Here is a 23789-nt window from a genome sequence, read left to right on the forward strand (position 1 = left end):
GATTTTGGCGATTTTTATGGTTGGCCAATAAATCTGCAGATTTTTGCCTGGAAATTAGTCTTGATGTTAGACTGTATCCTGATTTTTTTTTTTTAAACAGGCATATATTTGGGCAGCACACTGCTCTGCCAAGTGCACAGACACATGATGCATAACTTCCTGTATACCAAGCAGCAGATAGACTTTAGAGGATTCAGTAACTATTGTGCTAATTTCTGAAGAAAAAAAAAAAAAAAAAGAACAACCCGTCAGTTTTCATTTTTTACAACCAAATAAAAAAAAAAGCCACACCTTAAGTTTAACACTGATGCCTTCTGTTAGTCGGCTGTACAGCAGAATAATCATGTTTTTGGACCCGGGGGGGGAAGCCACGCATCCACAGGGAGAACATGAAAACTCCATGCAGGCCGGGATTCAAACCCAGAACCTTTTGGGTACAAGGCAACAATGCTACTAACTGCATAGGAATAGTTCCTGAAAAGCATCGGGGGCCCAGAGCTAAATTACTTGTGTTATTTGTAAAGCTCTGTGTTCATAATCGGAGAAATAGAAGACGCCATGTTTAAAAGCTGCTTCTTCAAAGGCCAATCTTTAATCTTTTCAATAACTCGATGTAAACCAAGTCTTAAAACTCTCCTGCAGTGTTGAGAAAAACAAGCATTCACGCTGTGGGAGATCGCCTTAATTTGTGAAATAAGGGATGAGAGAACGTGCACACAAAGGCGAGGCCTGCATGCTCACCGTCCTGCTTGGAGCTTTCTGACGTGTTTTAAATAATAACCTGCCAGAAAATGCTGCGCGTGCGTTGACAGAGGCTGGAGAAGCTGGCTGTGAGTGGCGGCGGATGGAGAAATGACACGTGGAGCACAAATGACTGGCGACAGTGAAAACAGCTTGTACTCTGTCTGCTCGGAACCAGTTCATTTGCTCCCTGTCGACTCACTGTTGTTCCTCTGGCTCTCAGCTCTTTATCTCTCTTCAGCTCTTCTCCTCCCGCTCAGATGGTTAAAAAAAAACCGATTTCGTTTGTCCTTTCATGCTTTTCAGGAATTAAACGTTCAGAACGTGGCTTTGCGTCCCTTCTCCATTTCTCCCTTACAATCTTATTCTGCCCGGTTTCCTTTTAGCCGCGCTCTCTTTCGCTCTTCAACTTTCCTCACAAGCTGCATTCACATTTCTGTCTCTGTTATCCTTCCTTCCAACTCTCTTTATCCTCCTTTTCCACCCCGCTCCCTATAAAGTAGATTGATAGCTCAATCCTTCATACATCAAGGTGAGAATTACAATTTTCACACCGGCACGCACAAATGTCAGCAGACAATTACGGCGCCATCCGCGCAGCCTGTGCACACCCAGACACACACCATCAGAACATTGTGACATTTTACAAAGCAGCCCGGATATTGCTGAAAATGACGTTTAAAGCAGAGTATCAGAGGGGAGAGGAACAGAAAGCTGACCAGTTATCAGAAACCTTTCCCGCAGCCAACACCGACACATTTTAAATGCCACCCTGGAATTTAAAACCAGACATGAATTTTCTACGAGATTTCTTGGGAACGATGGAAACGATGGATCCTTCATAATTCCTGCAGGTTTTTGGGGCCCGCTCGGCTAGATGTTTAATTGTAATGACTGAAGAAGTTCATACAAGCCGTCTCTTTAACTGTTCCACCCTGCAGCCATTATTCAAGACAGTATCCTTTTTCTTATAAGAGATATTTTAACTGTTTGTTTTAATCTCACATTTTAGGAACTAATTTTTTTCCCTATATATTCCTGTGTGTTTACACCCAGGTTCTCCTCTGGTTTGCCTTCCTGCTGTCCCTGCAGGATGAAGACATAGAGAACCTATAAATGAAATACTGCATGACTAATGTTAAAGTTTACGATCCTGTTGAAACTCATCATGTGGATCTGAATATCTGCAACCAGTCACACCCTCCCAAAGTAGGACGCTCAGATACCAGGACGAAGTGGCAGGAAGAGAGCTGGAACATTTTAACTGTAATGTCCAGTGTCTGATTGCTTTCCTCTTTGTTCTGTTCAGTTTTACAGCTGTGAATCAATGTGTCGTTTGCACACTAAACAAATCAACTTTTCTAGTTTTGCTTAGCAAGCCTTTATTTATTATTTCAAATCTTCTGCAATCACAATGTTTTTTCCATATTTTGAGTAAAACATCTTCGGTAAAAGACAATTTCAGTTTAGCCTAGGAGACTCTTCTCTCATCACTTAAGATAACCTTCAAATAACAAAATAAATGGATTTTGTTATTTGAAATCTATTGAATTTAGTGCACTAGTTGATCTTTTCTTCATCAGAGAACAGCAGCACTGCAGTCAAAATATGGCCTTTTTTGATCTGCTGTATATTAGCCAGTCCCTAACAAATTTTTTCCCTTCCATTGCAGGAAGTAAAATATGTTAGATACTTTGGGAATTCTCTGCCCTCTGAATCTCTGAGAAAGGCTTCCTTTTTGCCATTAAATGCACAACATTCATAGATACATTCATAGATACATTTTAGCTTGAAGTATCATGAAACTGTTGATCCTTTCGGGTTTTGTGATTTTTATTCTGATATTACAATTATGTAATAATAATAATAATTTTATGTTTGGTTTTTTTTCTTCCTAATTCACCTCATATATCTTTCAATCCTTATGTAATTTTGTCTGTGTTGTGTCCACCTGCCTGTTGCTTTAATCCTATAAATCTCCCCGTTGTGAGATAAAGGATAAGCTAAATAACACTTTTTAAAAGGTTCTTAAAAGGTCTTAATTATATTTTCTGTGTGGGCTCCAGTAGCATATGATAGATAATATCCACTTTGAAAGTTAACTTGAAGTGCTGCTGAAGATGGCCACTCTGATCTACCTGGATGTTCTCTGGAGGACTGAAACGCCTCAGTCAATGACGTCAGTCTGTGGGTCTGTCGGAGCAGTGAGAGAAGTTTCGTCTCCTTTTCTGTTTCTCGACGTTTTCTTGCTCATAGTTTTTCACGTGCTTAGATAAATTTGTTGTGTTTCCACTGCATTTAACCGGCTTTTTACAAAACATACAGCTTGATTTCATTTACGGTATTAAAATAAAGCCAAGCCCCACCTTCCTTTTTTTCCGCTGTGCGGTCTCTCTCCCAGTCTGAACAGGAGCCGCGCGGTTGTTTTGTGTGTTGAGTGAAGAGAAGCTGAGTGGGCGGGCCAGGCTAAGCCTGCGTGCTGATTGGCTGGCGCCACTGAGCCATGTACGAGAGGGGAGGGGGAGCAGCAGAGGGCCGGGACACACAGACTGCTGCTGCAGTTAGCGCGCGCGCTGACTGACACTGACCATTTTAATGATCAGAGGGTCCGTTTTGGGCCCCCCCTCTATCGTGGGCCCGGGACAATTGACCCGTTTGTCCCCCCCTGTCGGCGGGCGTGACTACTACTACTACTGCGATGACTGCTGCGACTGCTGCGACTGCTGCGACTGCTGCTACTACTACTACTACTACTGCGACGACTGCTGCTGCTACTACTGCTACTACTACTACTGCTGCTACTACTGCTACTACTACTACTACTACTACTACTGCTACTACTACTACTACTACTACCTCTACTGCTGCTACTACTACTGCGACGACTGCTGCTGCTACTACTTCTACTATTACTACTACTACTACCTCTACTGCTGCTACTACTACTGCGACGACTGCTGCTGCTACTACTTCTACTATTACTACCACTACTACTACTACTACTACTACTACTACTGCGACGACTGCTACTACTACCTCTACTGCTGCTACTACTACTACTGCGACGACTGCTGCTGCTACTACTTCTACTATTACTACTACTACTATTACTACTACTACTACTACTACTACTGCGACGACTGCTACTACTACCTCTACTGCTGCGACTGCTGCTACTACTACTACTACTACTACTACTACAACTACTGCTACTACCTCTACAGCTGTTTGTACTACTACTACTACTACTACTACTGGTACTACTACTACTACTACTGCTGCTGCTACTACTACTACTATTACTACTACTGCTGCTACTTTATTTATAAAGCACTTTAAAACAACAGCAGCTGTGACAAAGTGCTGTACAGACAATAATCAATAAACATTTAAAGTGGAAAAAACTAAAGGTTACAATACAAACATAAAAAAGGAATAAGACCAAACGTCTCAACATGTGTTAAAAGCCAAGGAGTAAAAATGTGAAGGGACGATGTCTCTCATAATGTCGATGAAGGTGTTTTCCTGTTCCGCCACGTAAATCACTGACCCTACGGGACGTACTGCTGCTCATCAGAACCTAACGTCTGGGCAGAGAAAACTGGTTCAACATCGAATTATTTTAGTATTTATTTTACTTCATTGTGTTTTTGCTTCGTTTGTGAGGCGTAACTACTTGAGTGCAAACAGGCCACTGAGCCTGAGGCTTCAAATCAGTTTTTTTTAAAGTTGCTAAACTTCAGGCGTGTTGTTTTGTAGCCACACATCACCTGACGCAGCACAGCTCCAGCTGAAACGTGAATAATCACCTCCTTTCAGCCGTTCCTGCCTGTGTTTCTCACATCCAAGCGCTGTAGACTTGAATAATTCTGCAGTCAAAGATGTTTGATTGTGCCGCATCCCCAACATTGAAAAATCCCATTTATGCTGATTTTATGCTGGGTGTTTTTTTTTTTTCTTTATTGACTGAATCGTTTATAAAGGATGAAGGAATGAGCAAGGCTAAAAAATGCAAAACACCCTTTTCTTACCCTTTTTTTTTTTAGTAGGAAGCACAGTTGCTCAGGCAGGAATGGCACAGTGATTGCAAATTGGCTGTCTGCGTGTAATATACAAGCGACTGTTCATTTAGCTGAAACCTGCAGAAGCAAAACAAGAAATCAATGCAGTTCTAAAACAGCTCACTTACTTATCTGTAATTTTCTCAATGTGCTCTTTTCTGGCAACCCAACGTTTAAGTGTCCGTGGTGAGAGGCAGCACGCACCCTTTGATCTGTGATACGGCAGGATTTCAGCGCTACGCTCCACTGGACCGAAGCTTCAAACATAAACCTGAAATCATGGATGTACACCTTGGTAATTAATGCAAACTTATTCTGGATGACGCGGGGCTATAAAGAGGATACAGACCTGGACACAATGTCCGTCTTACAACGTGTCCATCTTGGACATTAAGGAAAATTAAAGCTTTAAAGAAAAACAGAGAAATTGTGTACTATAAAAACACACAGGTCCACATTAATCAAATGACCTGTAGATCATTTATTTAATAGTTATTACATAAAGTAAGGCTGAATTTGCATTGAAATCAACATTTGGCCTCAAAATGCTCTATAACACATAACGATTTCTATCCTATTTTTAATTAAACATTCAACAACGGTATTAAATAAATAAAATTGGGCTGTGTTCATTTCCATCCACTGTCTAAACAGGTTCATCCTTGCAGGGTCAACCACGCCCCACACACTACTACCTGAAGATAAATTAGATACTCTAAATAACCTTTAATTAAACGGTCTTCTTGGATTGTGGGAGGAAGCTGGAGTACCCAGAGAGAACCCATGCATGCCCAGGGAGAACATGGAAACTCGATGCAGATTCAAACCCAGAACCTTCTTACTGCGAGTCAACAGCACTACCCTTCGTTCCATAGTGAAGACTTTGGTTGGTTTTAATAAATTTAAGAATTAAATAATCATAGAATGTTTGAATTGGGCGTCTAATTTAAATTGTCTGTATGTTATTTAGTGAATATTTTAATAAGCTGTCCATTGATTGTGGTTCTAGTGCCGGCTTCGGTCCGTTGACTCCCATGAAACGAGGCAGATTCTGACCCGGAGCAAACCGCACTAACTCCAGGTGTCTTCCTGTGCGTAAGCCTTATTAATAGGAACAACATACTGTAACCACATTTCCTTTGGGAAGACGAAGAGCAGGTTTTAGAAAAGGATTTGTAATCATCAGCTCCTGAAGTACAAATTACAAAATGGAGGATAAAAAAAAAAATGAACCACGGCTGGTATGAACCGTCCCATGACAGTTAATTAAAAAGTCCTGAACTAAATGACTAAAACTTCAAAAGCGGGAGATTTTTCAGTTTAATATAATCAGAGAAACTTATAGATGCTGGAGGAGTTTCTACTGCCACGCTTGACAAGTTTACAAGAACTTTGTGTTCTAGCAAACGCTGCTCTGCTCCGTTTACCTGAAAGTCGTTAACAAATGCTGTAATGATGCAGATGATGCTGTATTCCCTGTTTTTTTAGACACATATCCTGTATATTGACATTTTTCTCACATCTAGACCAGCATTCTCAGAGCTACAAGTATTTTCTGGCACATTTTTTAAAGCAGAGATATAAAAGTTCTGCATGAATTTAAGGCAGATGTTTGTACAGAGATCCGACTTTAAATGTGAAGACCATATAAAAACCAAAGATAGACTCCTGGATGGATGGAAAGTTTATTGAATCAATCACTGAATCACTCATCACTGCAATATCAACAAGCATGATATCACTTGGATGCAATAGTGGAAAGATGTTGTTTTTCTACTAGACCTGGACAATCAATTGTATTTGCAATATAATTGCAATAAAAAAAATTCCTTATCTCAAAGGTCTGCAATTCTTATTACATAACAATTAATGAATCAGACGCGTCCTTTAGGTGCTGGTAAAATGTTTAAAGTGGTTTGCTCCACATGGAAGGGAAGAGAGTTGCAGCAAAGAGATGATCTAATTGTATTACATAGATTATAGTTTTTGTAATCATGCTTTTAAATCAGAAACTTTCAGGAATCCCACCACAGCATTAAGTAGCAGTCAGACAGTTTAATACGTAGACTTGTTGGTTGGTTGAACTTTATATTCAACAAGGATTGATGTCCAACTCAATTATTATTCTCTTGAATAATAGTTGAGTTAGATATTCTGATTAATAAAAGCAGTTAAATTTCATGTTTTAAATAGTACATGTTTACGAACGTCTTTATCTAGCGGCCATTTTTGTTGATGTGGTTAATGCAGAGAAAGTCAAAATTAAACCGCAATTATAGTTGAAATATGTCGCAATTTAGATTTTTGACAAAATCGTTCAGCCCTAATTTTTACTACCATTAATTAAAATGATCCGTGCCCTAAATATATTCAGCCTCTTGGACTCCATCTGTCCTGAGTAGCTTTATGTATATTTGTATTTGTCATGAAACTAAAGCTAAAGGTAATAAAGGAATAGAAAGAAAGAAATCAGTAAAATACGGGTTAACCATACTCTATCAATATAGAGCAACAGGTTTGATGGACAGACAGAGTTAACTTTTATAGAGTGACAAAGGAAATTATCTGGAAATACTAATAGTTTTTCATAGTTTCCAGACCTGGAAAATAATCAAAGGCCAATCAGGCCTTTTTTAATAGGAACATTGTGGTGAGCCACATGAACCACAATAACCTAATTAAGATGAGAAAACTATATATTTATGCTATATTTTTCTCCAAACTGCTGTTGTTTTTTCAGTAAAGGAGCTGAATTGTCAGGTGACTTCTGGGATTTGTCAGCTGTGGAGCTTTTGAACAACAAGCGGGTTTGCTGCCCATCTGATAGACTTTTACACAAACAAGGCCCTCGGTGCCAGGGGCCAGTTTACTTAGCCAACCTGTGAGCCCCACTGCACTAGGAGCTTCATATAAAACATTATTACCATTATTCCCACCCTGGGAGCTGGTTGTGGCTCCTCAAAAAACTCATTTCCCTCTCCTCTTGTCCATGTGAATACCTCCTGATAGGGAGAGGGAAGCAGAAAGGAACAATAACCGCATTTCATACGGGGAAATGAATAATTTCAACTGCGAATGCGCCTCCAGTTTGTGTGCGTGTGTGTAATTGTGTCATTTAACGTAGTGTAAGGGGTATTGTGTTTGCGCCTCGTTCCCATTGTGGAGGGGCTGGGCGTTGTGAGGCAACAAGGCGAGCGCCGTGATTGGAGCATCGATCGGGTTTTTTTCTTGACGAAGGAGAGACAGAAACCTGAACACGAGTCAGAGACGGAAAACATCCTGTTTGCAGAGAGAATTGCAGTCAGGTCCAACGGACCCCAACGGACCCCAACGTACTCCAAACAGGTCGATTAAAAGTGAAGTGGAACTCTAAGGGAGATGATTCCCAGTGAGGAAGTAGATGTCATCATTAGAGCTCTGACCACAGGAGGAGATCATCTCTGGAGACGGCCGGAGCCACTAGTGGCTGGAATCAACCAATTTTCAATCAGTCTCTGTTTATACAGCATTTTTCAAACACAACAAGGGCAAAACAAATGTTTTATAAAACATAAGAATATATAAATAGGTAAAAACAAAGAAAAAAACAATGCATATCTCTTTGCACTGGCTCCCTGCTCATTTTAGAATTGACTTAAAATGTTTAATGTTTGTTTTTAAAGCGTTAAACGGACTACCCCCATCCTATTTATCTAAACTTTTAAATCTTCCTGTACATGAGAGATCTTTGAGGTAATCGAGTTACCTGTTATTAGATGTCCCAAGAACTAGGTTAAAGCACTGGGGCCTTTTCAGTGGCAGCGCCCCGACTCTGGAACAACCTCGCTTTAGATCTTCGTTTAACTTCTGACCAGAGAATCTTTACGTCTAAGCTTAAGACTTATCTGTTTAGACGGACTTTTGGCATTTTCCTTATTCTACTGATACAATGAGAGTAAAGGAAACAAAACAGCTAAGGAGCTAAACAAGACTTATCTTTGCCTGTCAATATTTCCTGTTATTTGGGTCATTGCAACATCAAACAGGTTTAAATCAGAGGAAACCGGACCTTTGCTCAGTTCTTCCTGTAAACGACACCAATCCAGGAGGAGACTCCTCTAAAATCTTTGTAATTATTTAACAGAAAATCACAAATAATTATTAGAAAAAACTGTCTGGTCAAAAACTCAAAATGCAGGTTTTTTTCAGATCAATAAAGGTATCTTACTGAAGCATTACAGCAGGAAGAAAACTCTAAATTTGCTGCTTTTTTTTTGTATTTGTGGGCAGCAGAAGTACGAAAGGTGTAAGAAGATTATAAATAGCCAATATGTCTCCAGAGAAAACACTTTTATTTTAAATTAGAGCAGCAACTGTTGGTGGTTTTGGACATTTTGCTCATTTTCAGTTCAGGTCGTTTCGTACTGAATTTTTTCACGAAGGACAAGAAGCTGTCGACTCATAAAAACCTAAAAACCTCAGGGACGTTCTGGGGAAGAACAGAAAGGTTTAATCTTGATAACAATATGTCAATAATTCTGTTGTTTTAAAAGAGTAAAACCCTGTTTGGAGTCTCTTTTCTCTCTCTTGAAATTCATAATTTAACTTGTGTTAATTATAGATGTGTTTGTAAATACTAAAGGAGTACTCTTCCTCTCGTTTAATTAATTTATTCTTTTTTTTTTGCTCTGTAATCACATTTACAGATTAAATGCAAAACAAACAGAGATGAAGTGTGAAAGCAGATACATAAATTAAACACTGAGACTGATGCTTTTTTACAATCTTAACGTAAATTACGGCCAGGATCAGCTGGAATGATCTACTCGATGTGGAAACTGTAGGATGTGAGAGTCAGAGTCGTGTTTATTGTCCCTCAGCGTGCGGAGCGACAGACAGCATACACAACAATCACCACCACAGTAATCATGAGTAAAAACAGACATTATTCAGTCAGTCTAGTATCAGAGTAGACCGATGAGTCTGACTGCTGCAGGTGAAAAGTTCCTCCTGGTTAGTTTTGGCCCTCAGGGGCCTGAACGGCTGCCCAGAGCGGAGAGGCTGATCAGCGCTGCGTCTTTCTCTGGTTCTGACATCATAGATGACAGAAATGAGAGAGCTGCTGTATGCAGATCATTTTATTGGCTGCTTTCACAATCTGAGATTCATTTTTATAAGCTTATATATTTTTATATATTCTGCTCTGTACGGTTGAGATTAAAGGGACTTTTTTTACTGTAAAGTTCCTTGAGACAACCAACATGTGTTGTTAATTGGTGCTCTATGAATCAACTGAATTAAAGTGAGTTGAATTCTTTAGATAACAATCCAAAAAAAGAAGAAGGAAAAGGAAACAGCGTTAGCAGAGTTATGACTCCCAAAGAATGAAATAATTAGTGACGCTCATGTCCCACAGAAGCAGCCTGACTGTCTTCATTACACTTATCAAACACGGTCACTCCTGTGATCGATCAACACCTCGTTTTATTATCTGCCCTCGTTTTTTATTCCCCAAACATACACTTTCCTCTGAGTTTATACTTTGTTTTTTAATCTCCAGCAACTTCTGAATACAGTTAGGAAGGAGAAGATCTGTTTTTACCTTGTATATCATCAGCGCTGTGTTGAATGGTCCCAAATTGAACATTTAATTCATTCTTACAGCTCTCTACTGTAGCATCTAAAATAGTTTTCTGTTGGTTTTATAAGTTTTTCCCCAAACTTCCAAACAATAAGGCCTCTGTGGCCCTTTAAGGGATCAGCACAGCATGCAGAGAGATTTCTGTTCTTCTAGATCAGGGGTCTGCAACCTGCAGACCTTCCACAATGGCTCTTAATAACTTTGGCTAAGACTTAATGAAAAAGCAACTAATGTTTTTTTAAATACAGATGTAAGAAATGCAGGATTTAGCAGTTTTTCTGTGGTTTTATTCATATAGTGACAGAAAAGGATTTCTACAACCAAATGACACTGGAGGTACCTGTAATATGTTTGTTGATCTAATAGAAACTCTTGAAATGTGATATTTTTCCATAATTTTCCTCAAATATCAACATCCCAAAGATGTAAAGGTTTTGATAATTTCCTATAATGGATATTAATCAAAATGTTCAAGTCGTCCTTTTTTTTTTAATGGTCAATTAACAATTAAGGCTCTAAATGGACCGAGGGCAATAATAACTCTTTGGATTGTAAAAGCTGCAGTAGACTGACTTTTATATAATAATTAAATTGTTTTGGACCTTTTACCTCTGACTGGGTTCGTTTGGGACTTACAGGACAATTTAGGATCAATCACCACTTTCCCAAATGAGAGGAAACGCTGAGCAAACATCAGAGGTCAGATAAAGAAGGCCTGATGGGTAAAACACAAAGAAATAACTCATATTCCTCCTGTGTGGGGCGTTTTTAATAGCTACACGTGATCTGTGTGTAAAATGGATCTCTCAGGGATTAAACCAGATTTTTCTGGCCACATAAAGTTTCTGACCTGCTGCGTATTTATTCTCCTCTGACCTGTTCCAGGAGTTAGTTACCCAGCACTAAACCTGCCTGCATGTACAAATACGCTAATAATGTGATTAGCATGTAGTTTTAAGCCGATAATGCGATTAGGAGCCCGTGTAAAAAAAAGAAAAAAAAAAAGATCAGATTAGATATGAAAAATGTAAATAAATCCAGCAAGAGCAGAATAAGGAATTTTAATCTTTCTTAGTTTTGAAATTTTGAGGCTTTATTTCAACCGAAGCAGGGGTTGAGCTCAGAGGTCTAAAGATGTTTGTTTTTCAGTTGATTTGCATAGATTATATGTGGAAAATGTTTTGACACTATTTATTACTGGTCTCATTCCTTTGCATCATAGAAGAGTATCCAGAGTATCTGTCCTGAAGTCCTTCACAACTGGGATTTATTTGCACCATTTTTAACAGTTTCTGAATGTTTCAGCAAAAAAAAAAAAAAAGAGAATTTTGCGGGATGCAAAGAAGATAGTTTACTTTATTAGCCCTCACCCAGAAACACAGGAGTGGTTCTAGACGGGGGCCAAGAGGGGCCACTGCCCCTGTAGAACTGGTCCTGGCCACTGTGCTGAAGACTTGATATTAAATAAAGTTCTTACGATGATAAAAGCTGTCAAAGACACCATAAATGATTGGTCACTTGGACCATTTTTATTTTTTAAGCTTTACAGTTTTACTCTAACAATAATTTAATAATGAACCATTTTCACGTTTAGCTCCAGTCATACTGAGATAGAATCAGGGCTCTGCAACCATAAAAAAAATTTTTTTTAAATTTTTTTATGGTTGCACTCTAGAGTGCAAAGCTTAGTGAGGATATGGCCAGCAGCTGCAGCCGTCTTATTGTTTATTTTAGGCAGACCTGTGAAGACAGCGTCAGTAATTAAATTGATTAAAGATAAATGCATGGATGACTTTTTCACGATCCTGCTGGGACATTAGTGCTTTCATTTTGAAAGTTAGCTCCAGGTGATAGAAGGCCATCCATGTAATTGTTGCACTGTAATGCTTACCTTTCCATTTGAAAGGTAGAGTATTAACTGGAGCTACAATTGGCTCTTTGGCTCACTTAATATATTAAACGATGAAATATTGACCTGTTTAGTTTTTTACCCCAACATGTTGTTCTGTGCTAGCAGAAACAACGCTCCTTCACCTTCAGGTGCACTGCAAAAAGGGAACTAAAAGTAAGTGAAAATTTCTTGAAATTTTTATTTTTTTCTTTGATTTGAGGAGCTAAACAAGATTATTCGCCAATTGAATGAGTATTTTTACCCCTAAAATAAGATAATTAGATATACTGCACTGGAAATAAGATCATGGAGATGAATTGCTCTTATTTTAAGTGCAAAAATCTTATTCCATTGGCAAATAGTCATATTTATCCGCTCTAATCAAGAAAAAATACACTGATTTCAAGAAAATTTCACTTAATTATAGTTTCCTTTTTGCAGTGTGTGCAACATTTAGCTGCCAACAGCCACGCCGCATTAAAACTTTCCAGCATTTGGCCGAAGAGGACCAAGAACCAGCGGCTCGGTCCGTCATCTGAACGTTCAAACAAACTTTTAAAGTATCTCCAGCTCCAGTTTCAGCTTGTACTCAGGTAATAAGCCTCCCCACCGGATAAATCCTAATTAATTCCTCTTATTTGTGTAACGGCGGCAGACTGCGAGCACGGTAACGAGCACACGAGATCACCTTTACCTGCCGACAGCTTCACGCTGGCTGTGAAACTCTGGGATTCAGCTGGCAGGTCTGTATCTGGCACACGCATTAAAGCACGTGTGTCGTGACTTGAAAAGATCCGTTCACACACACACACACACACACACACACACACACACACACACACACCGGGCACGGATCCGCTCGTTAGCACAGAGCGTGCAGATCAAGTCCGCACAAGTTCTCTCTTTTTTTTTTTTGTCTCTTCTTGAAAGGCCAAAGTAGACACATCTGCTTCTATCTCTCCGAATGAAGCAGTTTAATTACATCTCAAGTTTCGCGGTGAGACATTTAGCAGAGGAACGTGTTCGGGTCAGCTGACAGTGAGAGCTACAGAACGGGGCCTGAAATGTAAACCATCTGAAAAACGAAGAACAAAAGTGGCCAGAAGAGGCTTTCTGAACTCCCAATCAGACGGTTTCCATTGTGCCAGCGAGCTGAAGACTGATGTGCAGCAGCGGGGGAATCTGAAGTAGGGCTGCACAACACTGGCAAACATGGCGATATTCAACAATATTGGTAAAGGTTGCAATGAAACTACACAAATTAGTTTAATAGTGTTACATCCTTCCTGAACTGAGTCTCTTAGCAGCGCAGCTCTAAGTCGTTTCTTTGGGGGAACGGGGTTTGAATCCTGGTTTTGTCAGGAAGGGCATCAGGTGTAAAAACTCTAGTTTTACTGACTTGCTGCAGGGATCCTTGAATGAAGCCAAAAATGAGACACACCCTTCCCTCCTGCTTTGGGTTTATAGCAGATAGTGAGAAGTCAATCCAGCATCTAGTAAAAAAAGTTATTTATTATGTCCAAACCAAAGTTCCTATTGAGCAACGCTTGCTTAGCTGCATTCTATCAATGATTTGATCTCCTTACTGCTGCCGTTTCTTTCATCACCACATATGTTACATTCCCACGTAGCCTGAATGCATCGTACCTAAACACCCAGCTAGAAAACATTTACTGCAGTCGAGGCAGTTCTCTGAGACGTGCGATCACAATAAACATGTTTGTCAGCCCAAATCTGAATCCACGCCTTAGATCAGACCGAGAACGATTCATCTTTGTCCTAAACGTGTCAGAAGCACAAGGTAGACGTGACTCTGCATTGTTTCTAACTGTTGGTCACTATTTGTGAATAGGAAATTATAACTAAAATGGTTTAAATATAAACCAGCTACTAAAGTGCAAAGAAAAGGGGAACTAAAAGTAAGTTTTCTTGAAATGAGCCTATTTTCCCCTAATTTAAGCAGGTAAATAAGATTACGTGTCGATGGAATGAGTATTTTTACCACTAAAATAAGATAATTAGACAACGCACTTAGAAATAATGGGATTGGAGATGAGTTGTTGCTATTTTAAGTGCATTGGCAGATCATTTAAACGTGCCGGCTCAAATCAGGGACAAATACACTGATTTCAAGAAGGTTTTACCTACTTTTAGTTCCCTTTTTACAGAGTGAACAAAGGGAGTTTTGTCCTTGTGCCATCCAGCGTCTCTCTGAGACACTTTGCAAGTTTTGCTGAGCAAGAAAGAATCATCCATAATCGTCTGTTATTAAATAACAACTTATAAATACCACGAATCATTAACCAGCTTGTTTTTAGGCAAAGCTTTAACGGACAGTTTGAATTCACAGTAAAGTCACTGGACAGGAGATGAATCCCATGTTGCTTTGAAACAAAACAAGTTCAGGATCTTCCTCCTGTCGGGTTTTTGCGGCCAGAAGTGAAGCGCAGGATATGCAGGTTGAGCAAGTAGGGACACGATGCACATCAGGCTGACCTGTCAGAGCAGCCAGAGACAATCCCACAAGTTCAGGTTGTGGAAATGTGTTTGTAAAGGCATGAAAATAAGATTTAAAAGAGCTAATCTGGTTTATTTAAGCTGTATATCTGGTAATGTAAACCCTGAGTCTATTCTTTTTAACAGGAAACCGCCCAGTTAAGAGCTTTTTAACATCAGGCAGGACTTTTCAGCCTCAGGAGTAGGTACAGAGATTTTATTTAATTATAAAATATCAGCTCTGCGGTGAGAAAACATTAAAGCAACACTTTCCTTTTACATTGTCAAAGAGTCTGTTATGACCGCGATGATAGAAATACTGATATAGTTTGAATAAAGGGTCACTTTTTATACCTGGAGGTGACTTGTCAGTTTATGAGGTTAACTTTTAAAACTCTGGGTCAAATTTACCGGATAGTTTATGAAACTAACAGGAAGCGCTCCCAGCACAGCTGCAGGTGTGAAATACTTAGAGCGTGGTTGGGTCCAGCACACTTAACGGACCCGAGCTCAGTTCAAGTTTTAACACTCGCTTCCCACTGCAGGAGCGTGGGAGGAAAACAAAAAGTTGGCTTTACAGTTTAAAGCTGCAGCTTTAGCTCTTTACAACACGAGATATCCAAACAGATTTTCTCCTGAAACAGCTCTCGCTTTTGTAGCTTCCACTTCAGCGCGCCGCCGGATCATCCCAGAAATATAAACGTTCTCGCTGAAAACATCCGTCCACGCCCAGACCTGGAGGGGAGCCTCCACTCTGAGGCCGCCCTGCATCCACAGCTGTCAACCTGAGCCCAGATGTGCAGCCGATGGAGACCCCAGCGTGCCTCTACACCGCCGTCCTTCCTGAGCAGCCATTAGACATCCGAGGGAGGCCAGACCTGAGGGTTCATCGCATCATTGTAGAACGGGATGATTAAATCAAATGTATATTCCAGAAGAATTAAGGACATACACAGAGATCAACGGGGGGGATGATGCTGGAGAGAGTGTGCAGCCCTCTGCAGCATTTCTGCTCCATAAATTCCTATTTTTCACAGCGAAAGACAAAAGACTGAACCCCGGCGGATGATGAAGGAGCTCGGTGCGCAGCATCCCTTCCACACAAACGCACAAACATCAATAAAACCGCATTTCCATGGGAAGCCCTTTCATCTCCGCGTCACAGACGGCCGTTAAACCCACACCGCCGTGGTTCTGCCTGGTTCTGATGGACAGCACAACACCTTGCTGTTAAGATACTCTACATCTTCACGTTGTTCACATTAGCAGCGACAGACACAAAGAAGCGCTTCATTTTCACAGAAAAACACCAATCAAGTCTTTATGTTAATTAATTAGCCTTTTGTGGGAAACTTACATTTTACATTTTCATCTGATTCTACAGGACTCCAAATCTTGTTTTTGTTTTTTTTTCTCAAGATTCCTAAAAAAAAAAGCTGCAGATAAATAGTCAGATGGATATCTGCACCGTGTGTGTTTGTTATTGCTCATTAAAACAAGGTAAAACTCAGTCAATGCATTTATCCCCCAGATTACAGAGAAAGCGGCTGCTGCAGCAGACAGGCTGGAAATCAGAGCAATTATCTTCAAAAAGGAAACAAATGCACTTTAACAACAGGAATGGCCCCAATTAGACCCAGTAGTAGGTCAGTGAGAGCATAGAGAGGATCTAAAAAGGCTTAAAAAGTGATAAAAGTGGAAACATGAGGAGGTGAGCCGGACTAAAACTCTGGGAGCTGAACTCTGCAGGATGTTCCGTTACATCCAGCTCTTGACTTTTATGTGAACTAACCCGTTCAACCAGCACACATTACAGGACAATTTGCCGTTAAATAAACTACCATGGAAAAATAAAACATTAAAAAACCAATAAGTTTAAGTTCACAGCTTCTACCTGGGATGAGATTCAACAATTTTGAGCCCTGCGTCAACTTTAATGACACAATAATAAAATACTCATTTTTCAAGTTTTCTACATCCAAATGATGTATTTTATCTGGTTCTGCTTACAGCTCAACCCCTATCGACCTAAAGTTGTCGGGCTGTCGGGAGAAACTTGTCATGGCCACGCAGAGAACGGCTCCGTCGGTCCTCACCTGGCTGTTCCCCGTCTCCACGCCTCCCGCAGCTCCCGCACCGAGCTCCGGTAACTTCCTCCGACTCAGCACCAGCAGGTAAACCAGCGCTCCCAGCCACACCAGCACCGCCACGGCCACCGCCAGCCTCCGACAGAGACGCTTCATTTTCCGGCCAGGAGGAGCCGACGGCGCCCGCAGCCCGGCGGCGGCTGTCAGAATCCCATTTTAACAAAGCGGCAGAAAAAGAAATGAGATAAAAAAAAATAAAATAAAATAAAAAGAAGCCGATGAGGCAGAGGGGCTCCTCCTGCCGAGGCGACACGAGCCCGTCCGCTCCGTGCGCGCGCGCTCAACTCTCTCCGGAGCTCGAGCGCTCCTGGAACACTGCCGTGCGTCCACGTGCGGGCGAGGTCGGTGCGCGAGTGGCTGAGCGTGCGTCTGTGAGGGAGTCCTGCGCCCTCCTGGAGGTCTGAGCGGGATGGTGGAGCTCCACCTGCCGACACCCTCACAGCGGCTCCGCCGGACCGCAGCGGCGGCAGCGGGCTGCAGCTGCAGGGGGACCAGGTGGGACCGCACGGCGGATCTACGGCGCAACGCCGAACTATGTTTACACGCGTGTCACGTTGCAGCCAATAGTTTCGTTGTATTTTTTTGTGGCAAATATAAGTGATAGGCCAACACAAGGCACAGTTTTCAAAAATAAAAACCTAATTACTGCTAATAATAATAATACATTTTATTGGTTCTACATCAGGATTAAATCCAAGTGCTTGCAGGATTTAAAAAGCAATGATTAAAATAGAAATAAAATAAAAATGTAACTGAGAATAATATATTTAAATGCTTTACTAAAACAAATCATCTTAAAATATGTTTCAAAGCTGTGTTGGGACCCCTTAAGGCTCAGTGAGAGCCCCCCAGGCAGTAGTATGGGGCCTATGTGGGTCTTGGACAAACTTAATGGAAAGGTCATGTAGAACCAGGGTAGATCCCACTTGGGTCCCAAAAGGTCCTGTGCATGCAGAGCTAAGGCCAACATGGGTCCCATATGAAATGCCCAAAAAGGTCCCATGTTAGATCCCAGGTAGATCCCACATGAGGCCCATATGGGGAATATTGGTGAGGTCTCCATGGAACCTGTTGATAAACCCACTTGGAACCCATTTTCCATCCCACATGGGTCCCTCACAAGGCCCTGTGAAAGATTTTCTTCAGTCACAGATGTGGCCCATATGAACTGCCCAGATAAGCCCTATGTAAAGCCTAGGTAGAACCCACATTAGGCAGGTGGGCTCTCCGTGGAACCTGTGGACAAACCCACTTGGGACCCATATTTGCAGCCCACACATAACCCATTTGGGGACCATCTGTACATGCTGGCTGGGCAAATGTTTTCAGTCTTTTTAAAGGACTATGTGTAGCATTTATTTGTGTTCAGCCACCCAGAGCACAGCTGCCACAAAATTGTATGGGGCCTTTAGCAGAATCAGATTTGGGGCCCATCTTCCTGCTAAGATCATCACTCCTGAGTGCCTCTATTAGGTCAGGACTCTTCAGCCAAAGCAAGAACGTGTCTGCAGTTGTCATGATAAGTGCTGTCCGAATAGTGGAGTCAGTAAGGAATGAGGTAGAAAAGGAGCCTGTATGCTTCCTCCTGCCGCTAATTTAGCATCGGAACCTCGCGGTGGTCCTTACCGGTGCTAAGGAGCCACAATCCTTTGCATGGTGTGATGTATCAGCAACGCCCAACACGGAGAATTCAATGATAATATCCAGAAACAAAAGAGCAAGTTTTGTAGTCCACTTTCAGAGGGCTGTAGGCCCTGATTTGACTAGAATTATTCATGTGTGTTGCCGTCACGTAATTGCTTAAAACATGGGAACGTTTTAAGCAATTTACCGATTTAATCTATCTATGCTGAAACCGTCAAATCAAATTTAACAATGTTCTCATTCTAAAAAAATACATCTAAACTGTTTTAGCTCTGTGTTCTGTGTTAAAATTCAAGCATTTATGGGAGTCATGGAGCTTGGCTTAATTGTGCCTTGATACAAACACGTCTAACTAAAACTTCTCAAATTCTGCGATATCTTTTGGTTTTAGTGGCCCTCCTATGGATTAGTGTCCGAAATCTGGTCATCTTCCAGTTTTTTTTAAACTGGAAGATGATTAAAAAGTAAATAAAGGTGTGCGTAAAACACTTTAATTTGGGTTTGAAAACATTGAAATATGGGATCACTTAGGGTGTAAAACAGCAGGGCTGCACTTGATTAAAATGTTTCTGTCATCTTTTAACATTTTTCTCCCTACTTTTGATTTTATTTTTATTTTTCAGTTAGGACTGGTCATAATTATTAAAGAAAAAGAAAAAAAAACACCAGCGGAAATGCAACCTATTAAGAATTCTATGTATTAACTTCTCACTTTATTCATCAGCTTCTCTTCTCCAGATAAGAAGTTTCTGTTTTTAGTAATTCATCTGGTCCTCAATGATACTTTAGCTAGTCTGCTATTTTGTTCCAATAGAAACATCCAATCACCAAATAATATACCCACTGCTACTGCGCTGTTGCCTTGCAGCATGGAGTCTGCATGTTCTCCCTTTGCCTGCGTGGGTTCTCTCCGGGTACTCCGGCTTCCTCCCACAGTCCAAAAACATGACTGTTGGGTTAATTGGCTAAATTGGCTCTAAACTCCCCTTAGGTGTGTTTGAATGTTGTTTGTGCTGTCCTTCAGTCCAGCGCTCTCTAGCCATTAGTAGGATGTGGTCATATCAGCCACTTCAGCTATGCGTCGGTGGTACATCCCATGCAGAGGTTTTTCCTCCCATGATGGTTCCACCCATTCCTTCTCTTCCAGCTTCCATTCTCTGAGACATTCACTGAGTGCTTCATCCCTTGGGGGCCATCTTCCTGATATGTTCTTGGAGCTTGGATTCATCTTCAATGGTGGCTCTGAGTCTGCCTCTTTCTTTGTGCTTAGTGTAAATCCTGTGGACACTGGATTTAGGGTGGAATCCACCATGCATGGTGAATAGCTTTTGTGTCTTAACATTAGTGGCCTGAATTTCCTCCTTTGGCAAACTTATTACCCCAGCAGGGTGTCTGATTACTAAAGCATGGCTGTTGACTGCCTGGACCTTGTTCTTGCCATTGAGCTGACTTCTCAGAACTTGTCTTACTTGTTGCAGGTATTTGTCTGTTGCTGCTTTCCTTGTTGCCTCTTCATGGTTGCCATTTGCTTGTGGTATTCCAAGGTACTTATAGCTCTCTTCGATGTCTGCTATTCTTCCTTCTGGGAGTGCAACTCCCTTCTGTGTGGATTACCTTCCCTCTCTTTGTCACCATCTGGCCACATTTCTCCAGCCCGAATGACATTCTGATGTCCCTGCTGTAGATCCTGGTGGTTTAGATCAGCGAGTCAATGTCTCGCTCACTCTTAGCCTACAGCTTGATGTCATCCATGTACAGGAGGTGGCTGATAGTGGCCCCATTTCTGAGTCACTCTCCATAGCTAGACTTGTCGATTATCTGGCTGAGGGGGTTCAGGCTTATGCAGAACAGCAGAGGGGACAGAGCATCTCCTTGGTATTCTCCACATTTGATGGAGATATGTGCAATTGTCTTGAATTTTGTTTCAATAGTGTTTTTTTACAACCTCATGGAGTTTGCAATGAAGGCTCTCAGAGAGCTGTTGACCTTGTACAGCTTCAGGCATTCCAGGATCCATGTGTGGCATTGAGTGGTATGTTTTCTTCTAATCAGTCCAGGCTGTGCATGGGTAGGGTGTCCAACATGCCTGTCAATGTATGTCAGGCACGTCAGGTTTAAAACTCTTGTCTCTGCTGAGTCTCAGGGTGAGTATATAACACCAGAACATGGCTGACATGAGATTCAACGGAGATTTAACTTTTATTACAATAATCTATCCAGCTCCTCTGTGGGCAACCCAAGGGATAGATGGTAATGAGAGATAATAACAATAAAAACGTGTTTCCAGATGCAAAAGAACGGATGGTGGAGATAGAGAACTGAAAAAACGAGAAGCGAGAGAACAAAGACAACATGTAGAGATTATCAGACGAATGCGGTAAAAAGAAGAAGAAATATATAACTCGTTTCTGGGAATTCCTCTAGAACCTCTGGAGGTGATTCTGTAAAGACAATGCCTTCATAAAACCAAGAACATTACGGACAACGCTGAGCCTCCTCTTCATCAGACTGTCGTACAGCAGAGCGTCTTCAGTCAGAAGCTTTTCCAGAGCCGCTGGAAGACAAACCGCTACAGGAGGTCCTTCCTGCCCACTCAGCATCCACAGGAACTCTGTGAAGAAACCTGCATTTAATACGAGTTACAACATTTAACTTCCCTTTGGTGTCAACAAAGAATTGTTCGATCTGAATCCACTGAGGTGTTGGAGAGACAAAAGAGGAGAGAGCAAGAAGGCACTTTCATTTTCCTCGCTGCAGTCCCATTAACATTGAGGTTGACAAAAAAAGTGTTTTATTTCAATAAATTATCAGACAGCCCACAGAGGATATAGCTTCTTAGAGATCATGAATAAAACATTTGGAGAAAAAACCTAAAAAAAAAAGATTAATTTATGGCAGAAAGAAAAGCTTCACCTGTCTGTGTGCGCCATCTAGTGGTTGTTTAAAGCAACTGTTTCTAATTTGCAGCGTGCATCCTACATTTTCCACTTAAAGTTGGGGGGGAAAAATACAGATTTGCTAAAACAATAAGTTATAAGCAGATACAGTCAAACATATTAAAATATTCACAATATGAAACTAAACCCAGACACTGAACTGGACATTAAGAGCCCAGAATAACCTAAATGTTTCTGAGGCTTCGTGTTAATTTAGCAATATTAGCTAAGAACAGTTAAATATATTTCTGATTGCATCAAGACTTTTTACACCATATGTAGCATTTTAGACACAAATACACTGCTAAATCATTTGCTTTTGCAGGAGCTGTGTTTGTTCAGAGCTTGAGGCACATTTAGCAACTATCCCACATCTTTCTACTTTCCTGGGACTCAAGCTTCAGCTAAACTATGAAAGCGTGGGATCCCATTATGAGCTGCAGGGGGTGTTTGACCAGTTTCTCTGGACTCTGGGCATTAATCTCACAGCACGACAGGTCAAACTAATCAATCTCTCTCTCTTTAAATTGTTGATGCCCTTTTCTAGACCCCATTAAAAAGTTTACACGTCGTAAACATGATCTTCTTCCTGGAATACATTAGCAGTGCCCAACCTTGCAGTACATCAATTCAAGCTGAAAACCTGTTGTATTGCATTAGTGATGGTGAATGATGTTTGTCACAATGTGGACAATGTCAAAACAGCTGCTCTTTCCTCATATTCTGTCAACATCATTGCAAACCCTGAAGGAAAATAAACTTGATGTAATAGAGGTGAGAAGTTGCATTGACTTTGTAATGGTCCTCATTTCTCTGTCTGGGTTACAGCAGCCTGAAGGCGCGCCTTAGAAAAAAAAATATGTTCAACAAATGTAGGATTTTCCTGTTTCAGGTGAAAGCTGTTCAAAAGACAAAGGTTTTTAGGGTTGAAGTAGATTGATTTGTGTTTTTGACTGAATCCTTAAGCAATCAAGTGCTGATGTGATGATTACTTCATCTTGCAGGAAAAAATACATTTTTATGTTGAAAATGCTTATTTTACTGACTTACCGTACCTCCTTGGGGAAAAGTAGATGTAGTCAGATGCTAAATCGCCTGGAGGTCACTAGATGCTGGCTCCTAAACATCTCTGACTGGATGGCATCGCTGTTCAACATATACGTTAATTTATTTGCTGAAACATTTAGATGAGCAGATTTTACTAACAATGATTGTGACATTTCTAGCAGCCTGTACTTAGAATGATCTGTGTGCTGGTAGAGTCAATCTCAGCGTTTTCTTCAGATGTGGTTCCAGGTTTAAAAATTAAAAGAGCACTATAATAAATTCTAATAAAGACAATTAAGACTTAAAAACATCATAATCAGCTAAACACTAAACTGGTCTGAACTTCTCCAGTACTGACCCCTCAAAGTGCTTCACACTACAGCCACATTCACCCAACCTTAATTGCTAAGGCATGGTATGAGCTTGTGGTCGAGTGCCTTGCCCAGGGGGGAAGTTGGAATCAAACCCACAACTTTTGGAGTGCAACATGACTACTCTTCCCCCTGATCCAGTTGTCCTGACATCTCAGCAACTCTGTCCTCCCTGTTTTAATCTGTAATCTAAACAGAATCTTAAACCAAGTGTTGGTCACAGTTTTGATGCATTTTGATGCTTTTATAAGTTTTATGTTGTAGAGTTTATGAAAAACTTTTTTTCCTTTAGTCCTGCACTGAACTACATAAGCAGTGATGTAGGAGGATGTTACCTGCCCGCTGGTGACGGCCTGATTCCTAAAGTTTGCTGCAGCACCAGAAATGATTTGGTTCATTGTCTGCAAAGATGCTTCATCTTTCTGTGACTTTAACCTCCAATCCAAAGTTAATTAGCCTTTAGATTAATGTGCCTGCACCAAGAGATGTTGATTTCTAATAATAAACATTAATAAACTGGTTATTGACATTATTTATTCCTAAAGGTCCCCTTCACTTTACTCTCAGACCTATCCTGCTTTGATCCAAAGAGAAAAGTCAAATATGTTGTAGATTTCATCTTGTTCAGTAAAGGTGTGTTTGTTAAAATTCTGAAGCCTGCAGGTATTATGTGAACCTGTAGTTAGTTTTCACTAAACCAGTCAGCTCAATCTCTCCAAGTAGCGGAAAACCCACAAAGCGATAAAAAAAAAATCTTGCTAATTGCCTCTAGTTTCCATTTATACAGCAGCAGCTGAAACTGATTGTCAGTCAGTGTTGCTTTTTAAGTGGACAG

At 40.8% G+C, this 23789-nt stretch overlaps 2 protein-coding genes across 3 annotated transcripts in view; both read right to left on the reverse strand.

The window, feature by feature from the left end:
- galnt14 (UDP-N-acetyl-alpha-D-galactosamine:polypeptide N-acetylgalactosaminyltransferase 14 (GalNAc-T14)) overlaps positions 1 to 17475 on the reverse strand; it is a 235686-nt gene extending 218211 nt beyond the window's left edge. The window contains exon 1 of the mRNA XM_012853687.3: positions 16906 to 17475. Coding sequence (XP_012709141.2) covers positions 16906 to 17052 — 147 coding nt within the window. The 5' untranslated portion in view covers positions 17053 to 17475. The remainder of the gene's footprint in view (positions 1 to 16905) is intronic.
- LOC110368380 overlaps positions 1 to 23789 on the reverse strand; it is a 718672-nt gene that overhangs the window by 615230 nt on the left and 79653 nt on the right. The window lies entirely within an intron of this gene.

The sequence above is a fragment of the Fundulus heteroclitus genome, unplaced genomic scaffold (assembly GCF_011125445.2).
Source record: "Fundulus heteroclitus isolate FHET01 unplaced genomic scaffold, MU-UCD_Fhet_4.1 scaffold_36, whole genome shotgun sequence".
NCBI lineage: Eukaryota > Metazoa > Chordata > Actinopteri > Cyprinodontiformes > Fundulidae > Fundulus > Fundulus heteroclitus.